The sequence below is a fragment of the Mesoplodon densirostris genome, chromosome 1 (assembly GCF_025265405.1).
Source record: "Mesoplodon densirostris isolate mMesDen1 chromosome 1, mMesDen1 primary haplotype, whole genome shotgun sequence".
NCBI lineage: Eukaryota > Metazoa > Chordata > Mammalia > Artiodactyla > Ziphiidae > Mesoplodon > Mesoplodon densirostris.
This window is the reverse complement of record NC_082661.1, coordinates 209,348,609-209,368,653: the sequence shown is the minus strand read 5'-3', so window position 1 is coordinate 209,368,653 and position 20,045 is coordinate 209,348,609. Positions and strand designations below refer to the sequence as shown.

The 20,045-nt window shown below is 40.8% G+C and overlaps 1 protein-coding gene across 1 annotated transcript; it reads right to left on the bottom strand.

Moving 5' to 3' along the window:
- Positions 1-5,406: 5,406 nt before the first annotated feature.
- On the bottom strand, positions 5,407-8,142 carry LOC132486655 (HMG box transcription factor BBX-like). The gene has a single exon (XM_060094166.1). It carries the CDS (start codon positions 8,140-8,142, stop codon positions 5,407-5,409), a length of 2,736 nt encoding a protein of 911 aa, XP_059950149.1.
- Between the last annotated feature and the right edge of the window lie 11,903 nt (positions 8,143-20,045).

Below are 20,045 nucleotides of genomic sequence, written 5' to 3'. Positions count from 1 at the left end.
GCTAACACATATATATGGAATTAAAAAAAAATGTCATGAAGAACCTAGGGGTAAAACGGGCATAAAGACACAGACCTACTTGAGAATGGACTTGAGGATATGGGGAGGGGGAAGGGTAAGCTGTGACAGAGCGAAAGAGAGGCATGGACATATATACACTACCAAACGTAAGGTAGATAGATAGTGGGAAGCAGCCGCAGAGCACAGGGAGATCAACTCAGTGCTTTGTGACCGCCTGGAGGGGTGGGATGGGGAGGGTGGGAAGGAGGGAGATGCATGAGGGAAGGGATGTGGGAACAGATGTATATGTATGACTGATTCACTTTGGTATTAAGCAGAAACTAATAAATAAATAAATAAATAAATAAATAAATAAAAAGATCAAGTTCAGGGCAGGATCAATTTTGACCACTGACTGCAACAAGGAAACCGTGGCCACCGAACTTCTAAGTACAAGGTTTCCTCTTTTCCGTTATTAGTATAAATCATACCACCACAAATAAAATTTGGCCAGGAGAGGAAACTTTTTGTATGTGTGAAGAAAATGTATATTGATATTTTTAAGGAAAGCGTAGCACAAACAGATGGACGTGTATGAGGGGAATCAAATGTACTTGTCTTGTTGTTCGCTCTTTTGCTGCTTCTGTTTCTAAAATGTAAGATAATGTCCCTAGTGAAAAGGACAAGGTCATTTAATATGGGGTATAATAAACTTCACTATCACTTCCAAACTATATAAAAGCAAAGCAGTCCATCAGACTCTGAATACATCACCAGACATATCTGGTAAGATGAACTGAACCACTGTTTCTTTTTTTATTGTAAGTATGAGGTTAGTCAATCTAAATAAGATAACTGTAAAATAAAAAATCCCCAAACTCAAAGAAACACAAAATCCAAATCTAATTCTTTGGGAATGCTTGTCTAAATAAAAGCAACACCTAATTAACAATTAGTACACTCTTTATAAGGTGCAAAACAAGATCCCATGTGGGGAAAGCTAAATTTTAATTCCCACCTAACAGTCACTCTGAATACTTTATAGGTCAAATGTAATAAGAGCATTTGCTTCTACTGCCCATTTTCAGCAATACATTGTTCTCTCTGGAGAAGGTGGTTTGGGAAGTCAAAGCATTGCAGTGGAAAACAGTGGCCCTGACGGTAGAAGCAAAAAAAGACAAACCTTTGAAACAGGACTTACTGAAATTAACCGTTAAAGCCGAGGTAGCCCATTAGGACTGGCCTTATCTGAGGGCTCTGTGGAGCAGTGCAATCAAAGGTGAACCTTCTCACAGCATCACGTACACCCCGACTTTCCCTTTACAAATGATGACTCCAGGCCTTGCACGACTTCCTTCCTTTTCCCCCAAGAAGCGGCGATGCTTCCCCTTTGCTGTATGGATGCTAGCCTCCAGCCTCCAGCTGCTGGTCTCCAGAACACTTAGGATTCATACAGTACTTTAGCAGGCAGCATGGTCCCACTGCTTCACATTAATGCCAAATGCCAAACTTGGAACAGAGCTACTTGATATTCCCCATCCCTCCCCCGGAACTCTATAAACAAAACATGTCATTCAGTTTTCAGCTTACTCCTAGTGCTGTATTCATTTATAATCTGCTTGAGATTTTACATAGGTGCAAACATTTCCAGAGGATGAGCCAAGGACTACAGAGTGCAAACAAAATTTTCTATGACTCAGGCAGAGTAGCATCTGACTTGATAAGAGAGTGACAGGGATTACACAAGTTGGATTCTAAATAACCAGACCCGTTCAGATGCTCCTTTTTGTTCATAGTGTTCCATCCCTTTTTTTCTCTGCAGCAGTTTGAATGGCAGGAACTATAATAACAGTGATAACGTGGGAATGAGTTGAGCATGGCTTTGAGGGGGCACTGGTAGAAAGCTCATCTGACGGAATTAAATAAATATATTTTCGGGGGGGAAAAGACTGTCAGAATTACAATGGTATGATATATCCTTTTAAAAAAGAGGGCTTTAAAGAATTCACCATTTTCATCTAAAATCTGGGACCTAACCTAGTTTGGGGATAAGAACCTGTGTCTTCAAAGTGGCTGTGGGACCTTTTGCCTTTTCCTGGCCTCATTACAGTTATCCAAACAAATAAACACTTAAGAAGGGCGTCTTACAGTATTTTCTCTCTTTCACTCAGCTTCTTGGAGCTGCAGCTTCAGTAACTATAGTATACTCTACACACTTCAAAATTACATAGGAAAATACCCAGAATAACTAAATAAATAAAAGGCTAAAGAAAACTGGAACAGTACTGTGTCTCCATCTGAGACTAAATCATCCACTTCCAGCAACACAGAGAAGGGCTAGGACAATTTTGTTCCAAAGATTTATATACAGGTTTGAATCTAGAAATTAAGGTAAAAGCATAAATATTGAGAATTTCAACTAGATTCAGAATGGTTTCAGAAAGATATGATACAACAATTTAGAATAAAACAAAGGCAGAAGAGCATCATATTTTGGTTTGCTTGAAATATATATAAGGTGCAACAACTTTTTCTCTTGAGGATGCTTGTGGGACAAATGTTAGTGTAGATGGTGTTTGCTGGCAGATTAAGGTACACACCATAGCAATATGATTTTCCAAAATAAAAAAGAATGAGAGAAGTGAAATGAAAATGATAAATGGGGGAGGGTACTACATGTTGGTCTGCAATATGTGTGCTCACAAATGTTGTTACCTGAAAATACCAACACCCCTCTCCAGTGGATTCAGGGCATGAGAAAAGCACTATTTTTGAAATCAAGACATTACTCAGAGAAATGACAAGGTGAGTGTCTAAAAGACTATAAAGCTTGGCAGGATTTCTGCTACTCTCAGTGCCTAACCGCTTAAAAATTAAGCATGTCTACAAAAAGGTGGGTTTTTTTTTTTCTAAAGTATCTGAAAACAGTCGTATCCAGGAGGTTGCCGTCCACCCCGACCCCTGCCTAAGGGAAAAGCCACTGAGGTTGAGGAAAAGCAGATCAAGTAAGATATATTAATCACATAGAAAAAAGTCATCTTTTGTTTTGCTTCTTTTTAAGAAAGGTCCCATGAATATACAGCACTCTGTTAAGGAACTCTAGTGAAATGTAATCAGAGGACTGGAGGAGAGGGCACTGGCCAAAATAGACCTATTCTAACATGTTCTAGAGAATAACAAGTTAGTGCCATTGTCAAGGTGCATGTTCTGCACCAAAAAACTTTTGTTGTTGATTTTTTTTTTTTTTGGATTTTAGCTAATTATAATTTTTAAATCACTGCTAGCAAGTGGTCCAGAAACTCCAACAGCCACCAACACTGGGACCCAGCAATTTTCAAACATTCACTTTGTGTTTCGAAATTTAGAAAATATTAATACAACAGCATCGTAGTAAAAATATCATGCTAAAATCTGGGGTTGCTCACCTGATTTATTTCTGTGTGAATGGGGCTAAGCTTCTGCCTCTGATTAACCTTGCTTACTAATTCCTTCTTCCTCCATGCCCACAAGGAATATGCATTTTTGAGGACACCGTTCCAATGCCCTGATGCCCTCTTTACCTGCTTTGAAAAAAAAAAAAGCCCAAATCTCTCTGTTCTTTTTCAATTCTGTTAGTATGTTGTACATATTTTCCAGCACCGAAACTGAAGTAACATCCACAACCGTGAAAAGCTAAACCTAGTCAGTACTAATAGAGTCATTTTTTGGTATGGCTATTAGGTCAAATTACGATGAGAAAAAAAATCATCATTACAATTCAGTCAAGTATAAATAAGATAGCTAGATAAAACCTTGTAAACTGTCACCATTTAGAGATCTAATTCAAAAGTTTCAAACTTGAACTAACACTATCAAAATTCCGCCAGTTTGAAAACCAGTAAAAATTATTGCTGGAATCCAATACTTAAAAGTTGGTAGTTTGTGCTGTGATGCAAGAGTGGGGAAATACTTTGTGCTATGGAACAAATACCCTGTAAAATCTGTAGCCGCCGACTAATTTTGATTTATCACTTTGCATCTGTTGCTAAGAAACAAGATACTGTGAACGTCAGGTGATGGAGTCAATATGTTGAATGTTCTAAGCCAGTTAATCCAGTTGCACTGGCATATGTATGGTTGGTTTTATGTTCAAAAGCAACAAAACATGAAAAGGAAACAGGAAACTTGCAGGTGGATCTATAACTGCGAGTCCCACTCTGGTCAGGCACACCTCCCTCATCAATACCTCCGTAACCACAGAAACTCAAAATGGCTCTAAAAACCTGCAGTGCCAATTAGGCTGTGCATAGCAATTGCTACCCGTCCAGTCTGTCTGGGATGGATGTAAAAGGGCTGTAGCTCAAAGACCACACAAAGTGAGTGTGTCTTCAATGTGTTCTGAATAGTGAAGTAATCCTAAGGTCACTTCTGAATACTATTTTTCTTTTTTTGTCTGTATGAACGATCCATTGGTCACTCAGACCCTTGTGTAAAAATAAAAGAATCCTCAAGGCATGAAAACATCAGTAATCTGTAATCTGCTGGACTCTTCCCCTGTCTGGGAAAATATTCGCCACAATTGGACCCAAGCAAATTCTTCTTGGTCACTCAAGGCTAAGAAAAAAATTCTGCTTGTAAGAACTGTAATTTTTCTTCTTCTCTCTCTTTCTCTTTGTGCCAGCAAACTACCACTCTGGTGGCCAATATAAAAGTGCAGAATATATGGACCACAAGGCCGAGCATACACCGCTAACAGCGGTACATCTGCCTGCCCGTGCTGTTTGGGAGTCTCTGGAAGAGGCTTTTTAATATTATTCTACAATATAAATGTAGGTATAACCTATTCTATAAACCATCTTAGAACATAAACCTCCATGTACAAAAAAGACTAAGAATATCTAATAATAACTAGTGCAGTGTGTCAGTTTTTGTTTTTTTGCTTTTTGTTTTTGTTTTGAAAGACTAACTAGGTATTATGTGAAACTAGTTTCACACTCTCTGGTTGGCAAAAGAGATGCTGGATGAGCTACAGTAAAGGCAGCCTTTTACCAAGTTACCACCTATTACCATCAAAAGCCTTCCATAGAAAGCAAAGCTCTAGGATCATCCCATTTCTGCTCATTATCAGACAGACAACATCACCCTCAAAGACTCTGGGTTCTGAAAGAACAAACTGGCCCAGGGTGCCAACTTCTGCTTCAAGTGAATCTGGGCCGTGTAGGGCAACAAGCACTTGTTTGCTGTCTCTATCTGCCACCACATGGACTCACTAGCATCTCTCAATAAAGACAAGGCTAGGGTAGTAGGTAAAGCACAATGTTTTACAATTAAAGGGCGCTTCACTGGTCAGCGCAAGAAATAAGTACAGGAGTCGGGGGCATTTCTTTTGGCTGTCCATCATGGGGGAGCGGAGTTGATCTCTGACTTCTATGCATTTTCCATGGCAGCCACTTCGGCCGGCACAGCGAGGCTGAAGAACGCAGACACGGCGGGTATCTCCGGGGTGCTGCTCCGCGTCTCCGTGGCTTCTCGGTTGTGTGAGCATTCGTCATTGCAGCCTGTCTCGGTCACCTTAACAAGACTCCTCTGCAGGTGTTCATTTGGTTTGTCATCCAAAGTACCTCCTGCTGGTGATACCCGGCCATCTGCTGTCCTGACAAGGTGTGTGATCTTGGTTTTCCTTGCTTTTCTCTTCTGACTGCCCACCAAGGGTTCTTGCGCCCTTGTTGGCTCTGGAGTGTTGGGAATGGATGGGGCATTTGTAACCTTATAAGCAGGCTCTGTGGTGTTTCTGTCTTCTGAAAATATGGCTTCTGTAGGGTGAATGGCAGCCAAGAAGAGTTGCTTGTTTGACCATTTATCCCCACTTCCTTTTTCCGGAACATTAGGCTTCTCCTTTTTGTGCTTGTATTTGCTGACAATTTTGTGGAATAAGTTCTTTTTCTGAGACTGGAAAGGACCTTTGCTGGTTTGGGTCGGTTCTGAGGACATATGTCCGGTCTTCTTCTTTTTTCTTGGGACAGGTACACATTTCTGGTCAAATGTAACAGGACTATACTGAGGGAGGCTGTTGAATTTCTTTTCAAATTCTTCATCCAGCTTTGCTGAGCCAAGGAGAGAGTCTTCCTTTGGCTTTGTCTTCTTGAACTTCTTGCTTCCACTGGTCCCACTCTGGTGAAATGTCCAGCTTTCTTCATGCCAACACTCTTCATGATCAGAGGACTTTCCTTTTCCTGACCTTCGTTTCCCTCTGCCAACATTAGCTCGCAGAGAGGTGAGCATACCCTCAGACACCAGGGTTTTATAAAGAGCACCTTTGCAAGACCTCTCAGATTTCCGGGAGCCACAAGTCTCTATTTTTCTGTGACACTCACTGTCCTCAGGCTTGGCCTGTCCCGATAGACTGGGTGGTAATGCATCCTCCGTAGGGGTCAAGGGTTCTGCTTTTATACCCTCTGGGACCTCACCAGAAATGTTCTTGCTGGCAGAAATACTGATAAAATCTTGAGGTCTTGACTCTTGGGTGGTGTCTGAGGATCTCTCCTTTGACATTTTCTTCTCTCTTGATTTCACTTTCTTCTTTGGTGGCTTGGCATCCAAAATGCTTCCCTTGCCACTCGAGGATGTATGCACCTGCTTGCGAGGGGTATCTCCAAGCTTCTCGATGCCCCAGTCTCCCTTTGCAACAGCTTCAATGGTGTACATGACACTCTCGATATCAGATTCCGAGGACTGCCTCTTTTTGCAAGTCTTCTTGGGTGTGGATTTATCATTTCCCTGTCGATCCATTTTGGTTTTCTTCTTTTCCTTTTTTAGCTTTTCTGGTTTGCTTAACGCTGTGGGAATCTCGATGATCCTAATGCCATGAGGATGGCACATGTGATCCTTCCTACTGGGAACATCGCTTATTATTATCTTGCTACTGCCAGAGTAAGAAAAATCAGGGAAGTGACTACATTTTTGATCTTCCTCTAATTCTTCCTTTTTAATTGCTTTAGGAGCTTCCATTTTTATACCCATTATATCATCCATTCGCAGCTCCTCAAAATTTCTTAATTCCTTAGAATCTCTTACATTTTCCTTAGCTGATTTTTCAAATTCTGCTTCTTTCTGGAACCTGGCTTCATCTATTTTCTCCATTTTCATTTCTCTTTCTTCCTTGCCCTTCTCCAGTTCTTGAATTCTTCCGCCATCTGATTCTTTGGCTTTTATTAGCTTTGATTCTTCCATTTTCAACCCCTCTGATGCCAGGCACATCTCTGCCAGTTGAAAGAGTGCAGACTCTCCACAGCGTTTTACAGGTTCAGCACCGCCCAACTGTGAAGTCTTCGAACAAATCTCTGCAAACTGAAACAAGGCTGATGCTTGACATTGTTTTGACGGAACATCAGGGTGGGAGGTACCTGAAGATATCTCGGCAAACTGAAATAATGGTGACTCCTGACGCAATTCAGAGGATTCTGAAACATCAGGCCTGCAAGTGCCAGAGGATATCTCTGGTGTACCAAGAACATGTTCTCCAGCTAAAAGCAGCATGCTCAGGCCTCCCATTTGAGTAGGATCAGCCAGCCCAAAGTTAAGCTGAGGCATTTCTTCAGGCTTTGTTTTCTTGGGGCTTGGCAATGCTCTTGAAGAGTCAGATGGGAAGGCCCATAGTTTCTCCCGTGGATTGACAGTGGATGTTGGGGATTTCACAGGCTTGTTTGTGGTAGCACACCATTTGTAGCCAGGATTTGCTTTCATAAATGCATGTTTATACTCCTTGGCCATGTCTGTGTATTTCTGCTTTTCCTTTGGATCGAGAACAGCCCACCAATCAGCTAGTATCTTGGTAGCACCTCGGTTATCAAGCCTGTTCCTGTGTTCCTGACGTACAAGAGAGCGATGACGTTTGCAAAATAAGAGAAATGCATTCATTGGTCTCCGGGCTCGCTGTTCTGGTGATTCATCATCTTCAGTTTCACCATCTTGCTCTAGACCAGCGGCCCCAAGAAGTTGAACCTTATCAATATCCTCCTCTTCGTCTTCCTCTTCTTCCTCTTCTGAAAAGTCAAGAAGTTTCTTTGCTAGCAATGGATGCCACTGAAGGCACTTCCGTTTTGGTCGTTTTCCAGCTCCTTCTCCTTCTGCGGAATAACCTTTATTTCTATGACTGCCTTTCATTACTCTGACCGGTCAAGTCAAGACTTTCCATCATGAGTTCAATGGAACATCAGAACTTCCAGCTTCTGTGATGCAGCAGAATTCCAGGAAGGCAAACGGAAAGTACACAGGGAGGAAGATGAACTGCGGCAAAGCCTGTGTCCTATGATACTGACCGCGCGGGTTCGCCGGGAGCGAGGGCGTGTGTGTGGCTCGCCCTCAGCGGCCAGTCAGGGCTTCTCTATGGGAAAGTGGAGAGAGAGGAGCTCGCGGAGCCACTCGGCCTCCCTTCACTGTACACTCCAAGATTCTGATGTTTAAAGAGTGACTCTCATAACCACTAAGGACCTACTCTATAGCACAGGGAACTATACTCAATATTTTGTAATAACCTATAATGGAAAAGAATATGAAGAAGAATATATATATATGAATCAATGTGCTGTACACCTAAAACTAACACAACATTGTAAATCAACTATACTTCAACTTAAATTATTAATTAATTAATCTAATTAAATACAATTTCTTCCCTAAAAAATAAGAATGACTCTCAACTCTTCTAAACATATAAAATATTTTCTTAAACCTTAATCCACCCACTCCTGACACGTTAGGACCTGAGGCAAGACTGCGCTGTGCTGGAGGCTGAGGCCCTGCCCTCCAGCTCTGGGTCTGCCCCGTGTCCTGTAGGGCCTTGCTTACGGGACGGAACGTGGACGCCCAGCCACGTAGCCAAGCTCCCACCTCCCCTGCTGCACACAGATGAGCTTGGCCCCCTGGGGCCTGCAAGTGTCACATCTGTGGCTGGGCTCGTCTTCTAGACCATGGTCGTCACCTGGAAGCTTCTTAGAAATGCAGAATCTCAGGTCCCACCCAGACCTACTGAACAGTAGTCTACTTTTTCATAAAATCTCTACGTGACTTATGTGCAAGTTAGAGCTTGAGAGCCTTTGCTCTCACGTGGGAGGCTGAGGTCAGAGGCACCCATCTCTTAAGTTTAAGAGACTCCCTGTTAAAATGCTTTGTTCGTCTTCTGACCTCTGAAGGACTTGAGAAGATTCTGGCCAATGATCAGTTCTGTTCAATTCCTTGTTGGACTTAAGGTACATTCCAAACCATAGCTGATTTTTCCTCTTATACATTTCATTTTTTTCGGTCAGGTAATTTTCCTTAAGCTGTATTCTTAGTTAGAATGCACCCCACCCACCCTACTCTGTCAATATCACCCGCATCAGGGTGGCCACCTCTTCCGTGAAGCCCACCGCAATAGCCTAAAGAAACAGCTTCCGGTCTGACTCCATCCTCCTTAGTTGAAAACTCTGGTAGCCCATTCACTGCGTCTGCTCTGGTTATACAACTGAATCCTCCATGAGACAATCAGCTCCCTGACATAGGAGCTGAGTCCCATTCAGATTTAGATTCTCCATTACCCATAGCCGAGTCTATCAGATTTTAAATACACATATGAAATTAAATCTGCCTCTCTTAAGTTTATTTTTGTGGCTCCTGCAATTCTCTGCTTGTGCCAGAAAGGAGATGAAAATAGCCCTGCAATTTTAATGAAGGTGGGTTTTACTCCTGGGTCTTACCACATTTAGGAAAGTGTATACATTTTGTACTTTCATGCAAAATTGTGCTTGGCACCGACCTGGTGGTCACGAAGGGAAGCAAGGGTGTTCTTCGATGAGAATTCTTGGGCAGCTGGGTCTAGTTCTGTTAGTGAACAGTATTCAAATGGAGGAATTGCTTTAGCTTGGAAAGTAGACCTCAGATATAGGAGGAATAGAGCAGAAGAAAAAGGAACTTATGAAAAACGGAATACAGAAGTGTAAAGGAAAGGTCAATGTCTATGACTGGCCCAGTCTTCTGGCTGTCTGTGTCCATGGATCATAACTCAGGAGTCATGGGAGTGCAGAGAGGGGGCAGGAACCTGCAACGGGGAGTCTGTGCTCTAGTTTTGGCTCTTCTGCTAATTAACTGAGCCCCTGAGAAACTCACTAAACATTTGTGGGTCTCTGTTGTCACATCTGAAACATGAATAGTTGGTCAATGCTTCTTAACCAGAGAAGAAAGCTAGAAAAATGGGGGTGGGGTAGGGGATCTTGTGCAAAGACACGTGGCCAGGTGGGACACCCAGAAATGCGTATTTGCTGGGTTTGTGATGGGCCCCAAGTATGAGGTGTCTTTCTGATATTCAGTTCTGGTTAAGCATCAGTAAATCAGATGCTCTCTTAACATTCCTTCTAGCTCAAATATTCCCCAATTTCATGACTACCAGCCCCGTAGTGAATGCATGGTTAGGAGTCTACGGGTCTGGCAGACACTGCTGGTTGTACCCCTCTTCCTTTAGGAACAAAACCCAAAGTTTTTGCTCCGCACACGCCTCCCAGAATAACTATGACATTTCCCAGCTTTCCTTTCGGTATGTCCGTGGACTAAATTCTGGCCAAAGGGAAGTGGTGAGTGTAGGTTCTGGGAGCGCTCTTAAAAGACAGAGGTGTGCCCTCTTGCTTCTTCTTGCTGACAGGCATGCATAGATGATAGTGGAAGATGGGCCAGCTGGGTCAGTGCCGGACATGGGACCTGCCATAGGAGATGGGAGGGAACCAAGACAGTGTGGCCTGGGTCCAGGATACCAGGGAGTCGTGTCAGGAGGGAACTTCTACCCCCAGGCTTCCTTTATGTGTGAGAGAAAGACATTATCATCTAGTTAAAGTAACTGCAATTTTGCTCTTACTCTTTCTTTCAGCCAAACCCATTTTAAACTAAAACAATATGGAGCATGGAAAAGACTTTACGGACTCCAGTTACGCTTCCCAATCTTCATGTCAGCAGAAATTAAATGTCTGTTTACTGTGGCTTCTTGTTTTCTACTTCTGTAAGTGTAGTATGTTTATAAGACAGAGAATACTATTGTCTTTTACAGAGAGCACTTCTTTCACAGCCAAAAATTCATGGAGAGGTATCACAATTTTAGGAAGCACAGATTTCTTTTTATGATTTTATCTTATTCTCTACAAACATATATTATTTCCTTACCATATGCCATATATATATATATAAATATATATATATATATATATATATAATTTTTGCCCTCAAAAATGGTCAGTCACCATTAATTTTGTGTGAAATTTGGTAGGACCTGAACTACAGTGAAATACCAAGAACTGCCATTTAAATTACATATTATTGCTAATAATTGTTATGACTGGCAATAAGCAAACATGTGGTGTTGAGTTTTTTAAACGCTTCTACATTTTTTTTGAAAGTTTGGGCTTTGACAAGAGCTCATTAGGAAAAAACCTTTAATTCTTTTCCTTCTTATTTATAGTTGAACAAAAGCGCACACCTCCACACACCATATATGTATACGATAATGGAATTTGTTTCTTGTGAACTTGCATTTAGCCTGTGAAAATTACCTTTAATGACTTTGAAAGATATTGTGCTTTTTGCACATTTTAAGTTTCTGATGGGGGACAGGGATGAGGGGCAGTGATGGGAGGATGGTGAAAGAAAAATTATATATATACATATACATATATAGAGAGATATAGATATAGATATAGATATAGATATAAAATTCAGGGCATAAGACCTGCAAAATTCTGGGATTAAAAGTCATGTGAATAATCGTTTCCATTTCCAAACCTCTCTTAATAAATAATGGTAAAATGCCACAGTAGATATTTCAGGCCATTTAATAAAACTCTCTTTCTCTGTCTCTCTGTCTCCCTTCTCTCATACACACACACACACACAGCACACCCCAAAACAAACTCATTCTCACATACAGAATAGAAACTAAACCAAATCAAAGAAAGATGATTGGGTGGGGAAAGGAAATGGGGACTCTTATGAAGAGCTCTCTCTGTTTACCTTCATTCCTCTCATCCGGGTCAGTGTAGATGGAAGCCAGAGTAAAGAGGGAAAAGATAACAAAAGCCAATAAAATGAATGCCATTTCCAGGTTGGTAAATGGAAGCTCCATGAAAGACCACAAACTTCTTCGCCTGCAATAGAAAGCAGACACTGGCTTAGTATACCCTGGTCCAGAGAGAACTTGTTGAGTAATTATTTATTGTAGAATGAGATTTACTAAGACTTTTTAAGATACTTCTGTGCACCTGGAACAACACACCTGGCACTAGCAGAAATGGAGGGTGCTCTCGTTTTTTGAAATTTGGCATCAGTCTTGGTGTAATTGAACTTAGACTTTGCTGTGTAGACTGGAGGAGAACATGGGAGTCTGAAGGGCAGAGTCAATTTATGTTTTATGAGCTTTTTGGACAAAACCCTGGGAGTAAAGTTAGAGTATATTTCATATCATGAAGGAAAAAATAATGTTGGTTTCTATCTCACTGACCACACCCAGGTTCAGAGTAATGTTCTTGTGCCTGAAGTTATCCAGCGTTTGCCAACCAGGTGATAAATCTACAATGGAAGCAATTTTTAGTGAAGAAACCATAGTCTTCAGAGTAGCTGGATCAAACTCAACCCAAATAAAGATAAATGTGTTAACAATTCAACCATGAGAACTTCCAATCTCAGACTCGAAAAAGGAGAGCTCATGTGTCTAGAAAGGAAAGCATAGTTCCATTGGGGGGAAAGGATAACATCTAGCTGGAAATAACCTCTGTCTTTCTGTCTTTCAATGTTTACTACATAAATGGAAAATATTTAAAACACTGCAGACATATGTGGGAATGTGATAATTTTAAGAAGACCCAAAGAAAGAGATTTCACATCTTTCCACTGCAACGCATTCCAAAGTCTTTATTTACTGTCTATTTTAGGGAAATAACTTATTGGGGTCTTTCACCTAAGGGTTCAGTCTCCTTTAAATATATTTTTTAAATGACTTCATCATACCCTGTAGTTGAGAGACAAGATTTGAGGTGGGAGTTAGGCTTGCTCTCTTTCCTAGTTGCAGTCTTCCAGTGTTGCTATAGCAGAACAGAGGTGGGTGAGGGGATAATAAGTTCTTTAAAATCTGCTGGTTTTGAACAGATTTCTGATTCTTTTTTTTTCTTTTGGACATACTTCTTACAATTGACAATAGTTTGGGGGATATTGATCAGAAGTCTGTAGCTTTTCGTAGGTTTGTAGGACAGAAAATTAGACATGGAATTTATGTGTCATAGGTATGCACATGTTAAGATATGAAGAATACTACCGGGGCTTCCCTGGTGGCGCAGTGGTTGAGAATCCGCCTGCCAATGCAGGGGACACGGGTTCGAGCCCTGGTCTGGGAAGATCCCACATGCCGTGGAGCAACTAGGCCCGTGGGCCACAACTACTGAGCCTGCGCGTCTGGAGCTTGTGTTCCACAACAAGAGAGGCCGCGACAGTGAGAGGCCCGCGCACCGTGATGAAGAGAGGCCCCCGCTCGCCGCAACTAGAGGAAGCCACGCACAGAAACGAAGACCCAACACAGCCCAAAATAAATAAATTAAATTTAAAAAAAAATAAAAGAATACTACCAAGGGGGTTAAGATGTATCTTGGAAATTTTTCACATCAGTGCACATTGGTCGAGCTTATTCTGGTTACTGGAAGCTGAGCATTCTAGAGTATGGCTCTACTGTCATTTAACCACTCATATTGATGGGAATTTGGGTTCCTTCTAATTTTTTGTCATTGCCAACAACGCAGCAGAAAATATTTTTTTGTAAATATAAATTTTCACACAGGTACACATATCTCTAGGAAAGATTTATAGAAGTAGAACTGCTGGATGTATAAACTTTTGAAATGTTCCTTCACAAATTTCCCTGAAATTTACAACCTTATCAGTACTATATGTAAAGAACTGGTTCCCAAATCCTTCCTCAACACTCCCTCTTTCGGTTTCCCCCCCAATTTGAAGTTAAAAATACGATCTCATGTTTAAATTGGCTTTTCCCTGATTTCTAGTGAGGTTGAACATTTTTTATGTGTTGATTTATTATTTATACAGTTTGCTCTGTGAATAACTTGTCTTTATCTTTTGCCCAGTTTTAAACTGGGCATTTGTAATTTTCTCACTGATTTGTAGACACTCATTATAAACTTTGGATAAAAAATTCCTTTCAGGGCTTCCCTGGTGGCGCAGTGGTTGAGAGTCTGCCTGCCGATGCAGGGGACGCGGGTTCGTCCCTAGGTGAAGTAGGTGAAGCTTCCTTGCCCAGTCAAGATTTCTGTTGGGCTACATGTTTTTCTACAGTGACTGATTTCTGTTCTTATTTGGACTCATATTTGCAAAGAAGCACTATATGTTATGTTTCAACTTTAAATTTTAAAATACATCATATGGTCCAGAACAAAAGCAATGTTCTTAAGTACCTCTGAATGTTCAAATGTAGATGATCTATGTAAATTCAGTTAGGGATCAAAATAGCCAGACTTCTTCCAGTGAATACTGAACTGACAGTCTTTGAAAATCTTTCTCTGGAGACTTCTTACAGTAACAGGGAAAAATGTGGGTTCTTGGTCAGTTTCTCAATAAATACAGTTTCCTGAAATATCTCAGGGCTTTGTCATACCTTATACCCTTTTCAACAAAGAAAGTTGTCTTAACTATTCCCTTATAAAAAGGCATAGAGTAAGAGAATTGAGAATGTTAATTACAAATGAGATAGTGGATTTACAAACTATTAAGAGCTGCAGAACTCTTGCAATACTAAAATATTCTGAGTTTTTTTTTATTTTTTATTTTTTTGCGGTACGCGGGCCTCTCACTGCTGTGGCCTCTCCCGTTGTGGAGCATGGGCTCCGGACGCGTAGGCTCAGCAGCCATGGCTCACGGGCCCAGCCACTCCGCGGCATGTAGGATCTTCCCGGACCGGGGCACGAACCCGCGTCCCCTGCATCGGCAGGTGGACTCTCAAACACTGCGCCACCAGGGAAGCCCAATATTCTGATTTTCTATTAAATATTTTTTACTCAGTTTTAAGATCACAGTTAAAGTACTTTAGCATGTTATACACATGACTTACATGTGCAATTTTTAGAAATTAAATTAAGTATAAGATTTTGAGGAAAGAAATTATATAAACGTGTATATTGACTTTTACTACACAAACATCTAAGAAACCAATAATTCTGTTGTACCATTAAGTGGAAATCATTTATTACATGGCACGTTTACACCAACTCTAAAGACAACCAAGCCAATTTCTGAAAGCAAGAAAAATGAGCAATTCGGTCATGCTGAAAACTGTCAACAGACTTAAGACCTGGTGGCCAAATGAAGCTGTGGTTAATTTATAATAGGTAAGTAAGCAATTCAAACCTATGGGAAAAGTTCATAATCTGGTAATGTGGACTCTCAGGTGGTTTTTATTCCTTTTCGACAGATTCCTGAGAGCAAGCCATGAATGCTAAGGAAATGAGAAACATGTTGCCGAGCATGTGCTGAGCTCCAGATCACAAACCTCCCCCACCCCAGTTCTGCCGCTACGAGCTGACGCACTAAAGGGAGGTGTCAGTGGACGTGAGCACTCCCCTGAGGCCGCCAGGGGATGTGATGGTTAGTCCACGAAACGCGTGCCTCTGTGATTTAGGTTAGAGCTTGTGAGGTAAGACGTGTGGTGCGGTGCAGTGGGAGGGTGTGGAGGCATGGAATTAGGTCCTTGCTCCTCGGTAACCAGTTCTGGCCCAAGTTATTAGAAAATCTCTGGAAAGAGTAGTAATGTTCACAGTAACTAATTCTGTGCATAAAGATCAACTTAAGGAATTGACAGACCATTAGCCAGACTCATCAAGAAAAAAAGGGAGAAGACTCAAATCAATAGAATTAGAAATGAAAAAGGAGAAGTAACAACTCACGCTGCAGAAATACAAAAGATCATGAGAGATTACTACAAGCAACTCTATGCCAATAAAATGGACAACCTGGAAGAAATGGACAAATTCTTAGAAATGCACAACCTGCCAAGACTGAATCAGGAAGAAATAGAAAATATGAATAGACCAATCACAAGCCCTGAAATTGAAACTGTGATTAAAAATCTTCCAACAAACAAAAGCCCAGGACCAGATGGCTTCACAGGCGAATTCGATCAAACATTTAGAGAAGAGCTAACACCCATCCTTCTCAAACTCTTCCAAACAATTTCAGAGGAAGGAACACTCCCAAACTCATTCTACGAGGTCACCATCACCTTGATACCAAAACCAGGCAAGGATGTCCCAAAGAAAGAAAACTACAGGCCTATATCACTGATGAACATAGATGCAAAAAGCCTCAACATAAGACTAGCTAACAGAATCCAACAGCACATTAAAAGGATCATACACCATGATCAAGTGGGGTTTATTCCAGGAATGCAAGGATTACTCAATATACGCAAATCAATCAATGTGATACACCATATTAACAAATTGAAGGAGAAAAACCATAGGATCCTCTCAATAGATGCAGAGAAAGCTTTTGACAAAATTCAACACCCATTTATGATAAAAACACTGCAGAAAGTAGGCATAGAGGGAACTTTCCTCAACCTAATCAAGGCCATATATGACAAACCCACAGCCAACATTGTCCTCAATGGTGGAAAACTGAAACCATTTCCACAAAGATCAAGAACAAGACAAGGTTGCCCACTCTCACCACTCTTATTCAACCTAGTTTTGGAAGTTTTAGCCACAGCAATCAGAGAAGAAAAGGAAATAAAAGGAATCCAAATCGGAAAAGAAGAAGTAAAGCTGTCACTGTTTGCAGATGACATGATACTATACATAGAGAATCCTAAAGATGCTACCAGAAAACTACTAGAGCTAATCAATGAATTTGGTAAAGTAGCAGGATACAAAATTAATGCACAGAAATCTCTGGCATTCCTGTACACTAATGATGAAACATCTGAAAATGAAATCAAGAAAACACTCCCATTTACCATTGCAACAAAAAGAATAAAATATCTAGGAATAAACCTACCTAAGGAGACAAAAGACCTGTATGCAGAAAATTATAAGACACTGATGAAAGAGATTAAAGATGATACAAATAGATGGAGAGATATACCATGCTTCTGGATTGGAAGAATCAATATTGTGAAAATGACTCTACTACCCAAAGCAATCTACAGATTCAATGCAATCCCTATCAAACTACCAGTGGCATTTTTCACAGAACTAGAACAAAAAATTTCAAAATTTGTTTGGAAAAAAAAAAGACCCCGAATAGCCAAAGCAATCTTGAGAACGAAAAACGGAGCTGGAGGAATCAGGCTCCCTGACTTCAGACTATACTACAAAGCTACAGTAATCAAGACAGTGTGGTACTGGCACAGAAACAGAAAGATAGATCAATGGAACGGGATAGAAAGCCCAGAGAACAACCCATGCACATATGGTCAACTTATCTTTGATAAAGGAGGCAGGAATGTACAGTGGAGAAAGGACAGCCTCTTCAATAAGTGGTGCTGGGAAAACTGAACAGGGACATGTAAAAGTATGAGATTAGATCATTCCCTAACACCATACACAAAAATAAGCTCAAAATGGATTAAAGACCTAAATGTAAGGCCAGAAACTATCAAACTCTTAGAGGAAAACATAGGCAGAACACTCTATGACATAAATCACAGCAAGATCCTTTTGGACCCACCTCCTAGAGAAATGGAAATAAAAACAAAGATAAACAAATGGGACCTCATGAAACTTCAAAGCTTTTGCACAGCAAAGGAAACCATAAACAAGACCAAAAGACAACCCTCAGCATGGGAGAAAATATTTGCAAATGAAGCAACTGACAAAGGATTAATCTCCAAAATTTATAAGCAGCTCATGCAGCTCAATAGCAAAAAAACAAACAACCCAATCCAAAAATGGGCAGAAGATTTAAATAGGCATTTCTCCAAAGAAGATATACAGACTGCCAACAAACACATGAAAGGATGCTCAACATCATTAATCATTAGAGAAATGCAAATCAAAACTACAATGAGATATCATCTCACACCAGTCAGAATCGCCATCATCAAGAAATCTAGAAACAATAAATGCTGGAGAGGGTGTGGAGAAAGGGAACCCTCTTGCACTGCTGGTGGGAATGTGAATTGGTACAGCCACTATGGAGAACAGTATGGAGGTTCCTTAAAAAACTAAAAATAGAACTACCATATGACCCAGCAATCCCACTACGAGGCATATACCCTGAGAAAACCATAATTCAAAAAGAGACCATGTACCAAAATGTTCATTGCAGCTCTATTCACAATAGCCCGGAGATAGAAACAACCTAAGTGTCCATCATCCGATGAATGGATAAAGAAGATGTGGCACATATATACAATGGAATATTACTCAGCCATAAAAAGAAACGAAACTGAGCTATTTGTAATGAGGTGGATAGACCTAGAGTCTGTCATACAGAGTGAAGTAAGTCAGAAAGAGACAGACAAATACCGTATGCTAACACATATATATGGAATTTTTTTTTAAAATGTCATGAAGAACCTAGGGGTAAAACGGGCATAAAGACACAGACCTAACTTGAGAATGGACTTGAGGATATGGGGAGGGGGAAGGGTAAGCTGTGACAAAGCGAAAGAGAGGCATGGACATATATACACTACCAAACGTAAGGTAGATAGATAGTGGGAAGCAGCCGCAGAGCACAGGGAGATCAGCTCGGTGCTTTGTGACCGCCTGGAGGGGTGGGATGGGGAGGGTGGGAGGGAGGGAGATGCATGAGGGAAGGGATGTGGGAACAGATGTATATGTATGACTGATTCACTTTGTTATTAAGCAGAAACCAATAAATAAATAAATAAATAAATAAATAAATAAATAAATAAATAAAAAAGATCAACTTCAGGGCAGGATCAATTTTGACCACTGACTGCAACAAGGAAACAGTGGCCACCGAATTTCTAAGTACAAGGTTTCCTCTTTTCTGTTATTATTATAAATCATACCACCACAAATAAAATTTGGCCAGGAGAGGAAACTTTCTGTACGTGTGAAGAAAATGTATATTGATATTTTTAAGGAAAGCGTAGCACAAACAGATGGACGTGTATGAGGGGAATCAAATGTACTTGTCTTGTTGTTCACTCTTTTGCTGCTTCTGTTTCTAAAATGTAAGATAATGTCCCCAGTGAAAAGGACAAGGTCATTTAATATGGGGTATAATAAACTTCACTATCACTTCCAAACTATATAAAAGCAAAGCAGTCCATCAGACTCTGAATACATCACCAGACATATCTGGTAAGATGAACTGAACCACTGTTTCTTTTTTTATTGTAAGTATGAGGTTAGTCAATCTAAATAAGATAACTGTAAAATAAAAAATCCCCAAACTCAAAGAAACACAAAATCCAAATCTAATTCTTTGGGAATGCTTGTCTAAATAAAAGCAACACCTAATTAACAATTAGTACACTCTTTATAAGGTGCAAAACAAGATCCTATGTGGGGAAAGCTAAATTTTAATTCCCACCTAACAGTCACTCTGAATACTTTATAGGTCAAATGTAATAAGAGCATTTGCTTCTACTGCCCATTTTCAGCAATACATTGTTCTCTCTGGAGAAGGTGGTTTGGGAAGTCAAAACACTGCAGTGGAAAACAGTGGCCCTGACGGTAGAAGCAAAAAAAGACAAACCTTTGAAACAGGACTTACTGGAATTAACCGTTAAAGCCGAGGTAGCCCATTAGGATTGGCCTTATCTGAGGGCTCTGTGAAGCAGTGCAATCAAAGGTGAACCTTCTCACAGCATCACGTACACCCCGACTTCCCCTTTACAAATGATGACTCCAGGCCTTGCACGACTTCCTTCCTTTTCCCCCAAGAAGCGGCGATGCTTCCCCTTTGCTGTATGGATGCTGGCCTCCAGCCTCCAGCTGCTGGTCTCCAGAACACTTAGGATTCATACAGTAGTTTAACAGGCAGCATGGTCCCACTGCTTCACATTAATGCCAAATGCC